At 37.3% G+C, this 7,070-nt stretch overlaps 1 protein-coding gene across 5 annotated transcripts; it reads left to right on the forward strand.

The window, feature by feature from the left end:
* Positions 1-2,874: 2,874 nt before the first annotated feature.
* LOC147538111 (uncharacterized) lies at positions 2,875-6,453 on the forward strand. Of its 5 annotated transcripts, none has more exons than XM_086640009.1 (3): positions 2,875-3,125; positions 3,747-5,710; positions 6,112-6,453. In XM_086640009.1, exons 1-2 carry the CDS (start codon positions 2,933-2,935, stop codon positions 5,684-5,686), a joined length of 2,133 nt encoding a protein of 710 aa, XP_086496135.1. In that variant the 5' UTR covers positions 2,875-2,932; the 3' UTR covers positions 5,687-5,710; positions 6,112-6,453. The 5 variants fall into 5 exon arrangements, with proteins under 5 accessions (XP_086496135.1, XP_086496133.1, XP_086496137.1 ...); XM_086640007.1 differs by lacking the exon at positions 6,112-6,453 and adding an exon at positions 5,789-5,994 and having other exon boundaries at positions 2,878-3,125; XM_086640011.1 differs by lacking the exon at positions 6,112-6,453 and adding an exon at positions 5,789-5,994 and having other exon boundaries at positions 3,123-3,403.
* The last annotated feature ends 617 nt before the right edge of the window (positions 6,454-7,070 follow it).

The raw sequence follows: 7,070 nt of genomic DNA on the forward strand, positions 1-7,070 counted from the left end.
AAATTAGTCAAGCATAGGAACAGTGTAGAAGAGCATGTTCTAAAGTTTCCGTATAATTACAGTATATGCAGTTGTAGTTATGACCAATATATTTTCCAAGTCTGTTTTTGACTGGTAAGCTTTTCGTACAACATTTCTATATGAATAATTTTATTCTGGGGGACGTATTGATATTCCAAATGAAGAGCCAGTTTATATAAGGAAATTGATTGTCAGCTTGATTTTCTCTAAGGTGCCTGTACATAGAACTAATGGTGTAGTTGCCCGATTTCGTGAGGGGCCATCTCATCGTGTCTAGCCCATGTTCTTGTAAATCCAGGGTACGAATAATAATGTAAATGTTAGTCTCAAAAATAACAGTGATAGTCGTTTCAACCCATTGGTTGTTGCGTATTAGTTGTGCGACCATAAGAGATCGGAGTAGAGATCGGCGTTAGAGTGATTGGTTAGGGGAGGAGGATGTTCAGGGATCCAGTAATCATTCCAATATTTATTTGAGTGCCTTTATGAATTTCCCATAAAACAAGGCTTTTGATGGAGCTGAGATGTTTATTGAGTGTTTTCCACACCTAAGGGCGAGCTGGTTTAGTAGGTCCAGGGTGAGGAGAGTTTGGAAAGTATTTAAATTATGTTTGATATCACATATTTCCATGAAAATTAGGTATTTCCACCGTTTGATACGAAGTATAATTCCATAACTTTAATCCTCTAGAAAATTTATTTCCATGAAATAGTCCACTTTTAATTCCTTCCCCCCCAAAGAATTAGCTTCCGTGGAAAGTTAAAAATAAAAATAAAAATATCAAAATATTTTAATATATTCGAATACATGAAACCTAATATTTATCTCCATATAAGTTTAAAATGACATTTTTACCCATAAAATTTAGCAAAATACACTTGTACTTATACATGGGTAAATTACATTTTTGCCCTTACCACATGTCATGTTTACCAAGTTGTCAAAACGACATTTTAACTTTTTGTAGTCAAAATTACGTTTCTTACCCTTTCATAATATCAAATTGATATTTTATACTTATGTTGTCGAAATTGCATTCTTACCCTCGTATAATACCAATATGACATTTTTACCCTTTTATATTAGTAATCTCTTTTTTATCCATACGTTGTCAAATTTATATTTTTATCTTGTTTTATTAACAGCTTGACATCCTTACTCTTAAGTTTTCACAACATAAGGGTAAAAATATAATTTTCATAACATAAGGGTAAAAATGTAATTCGCACGACATGAGGGTTGAAATGTAATTTTGGCAACATAAGGGTAAAAATGTCATTTTGAATACATAAAGAGTAAGTAAAAACTCTTAATTGAATATTATATTCGCCGAAGTTAGTTGTCAACCAAATAATAGATTTTGTAATTCCACGGAATAATAAATAACAACCAAAGAAAGAACTCTTATTTCCAGAGGATATATTTCCCCGATTTCAAACACAACCTTAGCTTTGAGAAATTTAACCGATAAAGCCTCTGATTCTTTATATAGACGTCAAACTAGTTTAGTTGTCGAGATCGGGGAGATAAAGACCTAGGCCTCCAAGTCTCCTAGGCAGACAAATAGAGGACCATTTGAGAGTATGGATTGTTTTGGTTTTTCCCCACCAGAAGGACCGTCGGTCAGTCTCAATGCGTTTACTAATGCCCTTGGGCAAGGCAAAACACTGCATTTGGTATTGGAGAATGATCGCTTTTGTTGTGGAGATGACAATAGTGCCACCTGCTTGAGATAGGAGGTTGGTGTGCCATTTGGCGAGTTTGAGCTGGATTTGGGTTAAGATGGACGATATTTTTTGAATTTTAACCGCACTGATGAAGAGGTTAGTGCCGACATATTTGTCCGAGAGAGAGACGATTGCCTAACTTTGAGATTGTGAATGAACATTCTCTTGAATTTTGGATGAGTGTTTTTGGATAAGAAAATGGTAGATTTCGTGTAGTTTATCATTTGACCCTAAGCAGAACAGAAAGTGTGGAGGAGTTTTTTTAGGTTGTGAATGTTGCCTATAGAGTTAAGACCAAAGATGATGCAGTCATCGGCGAATAACAAGTGTTTGATGACCATACCAGAGTTAGGGACCGGGAAGCCAATGAAACAATGTGGCCCATTGTTGCTTTTCAACAAGCGGCCAAGGGCGGAGCCAGGGTGAGGCGAACCCTGGCTTCAGCCAAGGGTAAACTTTTATTATTAAGAATAACTTAGACAGGTGTATTACAAGATAATAGGGGCAGTGGGAGTGGTCGGCTAGGTGGTCTTGCGCACCAGAGGACCTTGAATCGAACCCAACAACAGGCATCCAGTTTTTACTTTATTTTTTGAGCTAATTTTCTATTGGACCCCTGAGTTCTTCTTAGTTTAATTTTTGGTCCCAATTTACGCCCCCAATTTTTTACTAGAATCATTTAATAATTTTAGGCTAGTCAGACTCACTTAAAATCCTGGTTCCGCCCTTGCAAGCGGTTGTGGCCTTTCCATAACCAGAGTGAAGAGGAAAGGGGAGAGAGGGTCTCCTTACCGAATGCCTCTACTGATCTCAAAGGTTGGATCTGGGCGACCATTGATCAGTACCGCCATCAAAGATGTGGAGAGGCAGGACTCAATAAGATTAATCCAGTGGCTAGAAAAGCCAAGCCTTTCCGTGATCCTAGCAAAGTAACCCCATTCAATATGATCGAAGGCTTTGGACATGTCGAGCTTAAGCCCAAAATAACTTTTGACACCTCACTGCTTTTTGAATGAGTGAATAAGTTCTTGGATTATAATGATGCTGTCCGTGACCCGACGGCCAGAACATAAGTAACTTGGCCAGAACATAAGCAACTTGGAAGGGGGACATAAGCGTAGTATTAGGTCTTCTGGGGCTTGAGGAGTTTTGGGCTTAGGTACGAGGCACATGTCATGATCACATGATATATGTTGCCATGTATGAGATAAGTGTCGTAGGTTCTCTTTCTCCTCTGGGCCGAGAAGGGATAGTGTGTCGCGTTTTTCCAGATCTAATCCTAGTAACGCAGATTAAGACCCAAATTTCCTCCCACCAAAAAACACACTTTTCTTCTCTCTCTCTCTCTCTCTCTCTCTCTCTCGATCTTTGTCAAGGTACTACTCTCTTTACCCGCTGAAAAATTTTCATCACTTGAATTATGTTTATTCCATAGCTGGCCAATGTTAGTTTTTTAGGGTTTTATTACATCTCTTCTTTAACTTCTTTCCTTTTACAGAAATGTTGATTAAACGGAGAAGATTCTAAATGTTTCCTCGATTTTTCTGCATTTTTTTTGCATGAATAATTATTTCCAAGGAACAGGGTTAGGGTTTAGTATTGGGATGTAGAAGAAAAAACTTCAATTTGTATTCCGTTTTTGTGGTGGTTTTTGGTAAAGTAAATTTCATGCGTTGATTTTGATTAATGAGTTCTATCTTTCTGCATTATAAGATTTAAATATGAGGATTAATCATAACTCTGGATTGAAATTGTAATCATGGCTAGAATTGACCTATTTTTAGTTCATAACTTTGGTTGACTATATTTGATCATGCTATCTTTTTTCACCATTTGACCTTATAGTTAGTTCTGGTAAAGAATTTTAAGATCTTTAACTTTGCCTTATGAGCTAACTTCAATAGATTATCTCTGTTTGTTACTTCTTTAGTTATTGTTTCCTTTTTTAACGTGGATCCTGAGTAGTATCGTGATGTCCGATTTCTTTTCTTGTTTAGGTCTTTTACGGTTTGTATTGATATTGAGTGAGCGGCCGGCATCACGAGATCAATCCGTCATGTTCAGGCAACCTAGTAGGAATCAAAGATCTAAAGGGTTTAAGGTAAAGCATGTTCTTCAATTATGTGTTTTGCTTGTCATATCGATATGGTTGCTTTACCAAGTAAGTAAATCAGATGATAAGAAAGGAGTGTTGGATAAAAGCACCATTAAACTATCAGAAAATTTAGATAATGGAGTCGATGTCTCTAAATTTGGAAGGAAAGTCCTTCCTCGAGAGAGGAAAGCATCTTCTGAGGTGGAAGACGAAGAAGACGAAAAAGAAGAAAAAGGAGAAAAAGAAATGAAGAAGCCGGAAGAAATGGAAGCCGAAAGAGGAGGTGGTGATGATGAAATAGATCAACACGGTCTAGAAAATTCTGGAGAAGAAACACAAACAACGATAGATGAGAGAGAGAAGGATAGAAGGGAAAACGAGAGCAAAGAAGAGAATGAAAATGAGAGCGGGGAGAAGGAGAGAGATGAAAAAGAGAGTGAAGAGAGAGAAGGGAAGAAAGAAAGTGAAGGTTCATCTGAGGATCAGGAAATTCAGGACCATGATGGAGGGGACAAAGACACACAAGATGCACGAGAAGAGAATTATAAGGGAGATGATGCTTCGAGTGCTGTGGTCCGAGAAACCCACATTGTTGATTCTGAATCTGAAAATGGAGGTTTAGGAAATTCAGATGACAAAAAGATAATAACGACAGAAACAGGAGAATCGCAGCAAGAAAGTAATATAAATAACACGGCAGAAGATTCAGGTTCAAAGGCAGAAGATGATAATAACATACATTCCGGGATTAGTAATTCTCAATCTAATTCAACAGTGACTTCAGAACTCAATGATCTATCGAAAGTAAGCAATGATTCAGTGACAGAGAATCCACCATTTCCTAGTCCAAACGTGCAAAATGGAACAGATATTGTACCCAGTTCTACTCCCAATTCAAATCCAAAAATGGAGAAAGAAACTTATAATGATGGTGAATCGAACTTGAAAACAGTTATAACGGAGAACACTCAAGCTTCTACATCAGGCAGTGAGGTCGAGCAATCAGATGCAAATAAAGGGGAACCAACTGATTCTTCAGTTAAAAGCGAGAATGATGGTGCTGCTCAGAGTGAGAATTCCGAGACTGTCACAGATAGAAAGGAAACAGAAAACAACTCAGAATCTTCAACTTCGACATCTAATGAGAAGATGAGAATAACCCACGACGAGAGTTCTGAAACAAATGAAGAGAAACAAAAGGTAGAGAACGTATCACAAAATGAGGAATCTAAAACAAATCCAGAGCAAGAGAAAGGGGAGAAATTCCCAGAATCTTCAACTTCGACAACAAATGAGAATGCAAATGAAACTCAGGGCGAAAATTCTGAAAAAGAGAAAATAGAGAACGTAAATGTAGCTCAGAGTGATGGGTCTGAAACAATGTCAGAGAAAGAGAAATTAGAAAACAACCCAGCATCAGCAACTTCTAATGAGAATCCAAATACAACCGAGGACAAGAGTTCTAAAACAGTGGAAGAGACAGAAAAAGTAGAAAACGTTAATACAGTGCAGAATCAGCAACCTGAGAAGATCGATGAAACAGACAACAACTCAACCTCTTCAACTTCAACCGCAAATGCGAATGCAAATATAGCAGAGGGAGAGAATTCTCAAACCAATGAAGAGAATGTGAGTGCAGAGCACGACAAGGGATCTGAAACAGCAGACAACACGACTTCTTTAACCACGTATCCTAATGTGAATAGTTCAGGTCAGAGTGAAAATTTTGACACTTCAAAATCATCTACTGGCGAAGAAGTAAAAGAATCTAAGACAGATTTGGGAATAGTGCCCAAAGCTGAGAATGAAGGAAAGGAGAGTGACAAGGTAGCAGAAGAATGAGAGATCCAGTCATGAAGAGATTTTGTAAGTCTTTCCCTATTACTGTTATGGTGTCATTTTAGTTTACATAGTTCTAAATTTAGTTATTTACTTTTCGACAAGGTTAATGCAAATTGCCATGGAATCGGACTGAGAGATCAGAATGTATAATTCAGCATTCATTGTCAAGTTCCCATTCTTTATTTGAAGTAGAGACTAATATTCTTTGTTTTTTTATGAAGAACCCTACTGATGGTTGGAAACATATATCTATGGATATTCACTGACTAATAGAAGTTATGCAGAATTCATTATATTTTGATTTGAAATGAACTGCACACCTTTGTTCAAGACCAGAAAGAAACCCTGCCATCTGTTAATCTTTTCTCATTGTATATTGAAAAGATGAAACTTGGATGAAATGAAACCCTGCACACATTTAACAGGAGGGACTGGTGTTGAAACTTCATAATCATGTCTCTTGGGTGCAAGTGGGCTGCTTCGTACTGAAGATATGTGAGTCGACGAAGAAAGATCTAGTTTGGGGTATAGAAATCGAGTGCAGTACGTTCGTCAGAATGTATACCACGCAAACGGTTTGGATGTACGTTTCGGGTCCAGCAGAAAAAGGTGAAGTGGAACCGGTTTAATTGTCAAGTAACAGTTGAACCAGACTGTAATTGTGTTCGCCATTCACCATAATGTTTCTTTAAAATAAAAACTGTGTTTTTTTCTACAAACCATTGAATCATTTTTCATTCATAATGGGAGGTCTAAGTTACTATCAATCCTTCACTTTTCTTTTAATCATGTGATGTGGAACTTTCTTTAGCTGGTTTACAACTTTCCGTATTTATACTCAAACTTCTAAAGCTAATATCTTATTCATATGAAATCGGTTTTGAGCAAACCACAACGTTAAATTAAAGCCCTTGACGAGACGAACGCAACTACCGTATGTTCCTCGAGTTGTTTCGACAATCGAAATCTTGTCAAAAGTGTAAAAAACCCTCCAGCTGCCATAGGGGTGAACATCGATTGGATAATCGACTTTTTTGGCCTATGTATAGTCCGATCCAAACGGTTCGGTTATTATAAATCTCAACCCAAACCAATCCTTTCATGGTTTGGTTCAGTAACCGAACCAAACTATGCATGAACGGTTTGGTTGGGTTGGATAACTGACCCAAGGTTAAAATTTTGCCAAGAACAAAATTTCGAGTTTTCGAATACAAAATCTACTATAATTATACTTAGAATGTGCTAAAAATTAGTATTATCTCTACGAACCATTAATCTACACGTGCGTGATTAATTCGACATAGTTTATCAACATTCGAGGAAGATAAAAAACGATAAACAATTGAATCTCCACCATCCATCATGCCCAATCACATATTCTTAC

The sequence above is a fragment of the Eschscholzia californica genome, unplaced genomic scaffold (genome assembly GCF_041429995.1).
Source record: "Eschscholzia californica isolate CP2 unplaced genomic scaffold, dmEscCali1.0.p SCAF_5, whole genome shotgun sequence".
In the NCBI taxonomy this organism is placed as follows: domain Eukaryota; kingdom Viridiplantae; phylum Streptophyta; class Magnoliopsida; order Ranunculales; family Papaveraceae; genus Eschscholzia; species Eschscholzia californica.

Excerpts from the sequence above, each read along its gene's own strand:
- LOC147538111 (XM_086640009.1), top strand. The coding sequence starts at position 2,933 with ATGATATATGTTGCCATGTATGAGATAAGTGTCGTAGGTTCTCTTTCT. Across the intron at positions 3,126-3,746 it reads CTCTCTCGATCTTTGTCAAG|GTCTTTTACGGTTTGTATTG; the intron begins GTACTACTCTCT and ends TTTCTTGTTTAG.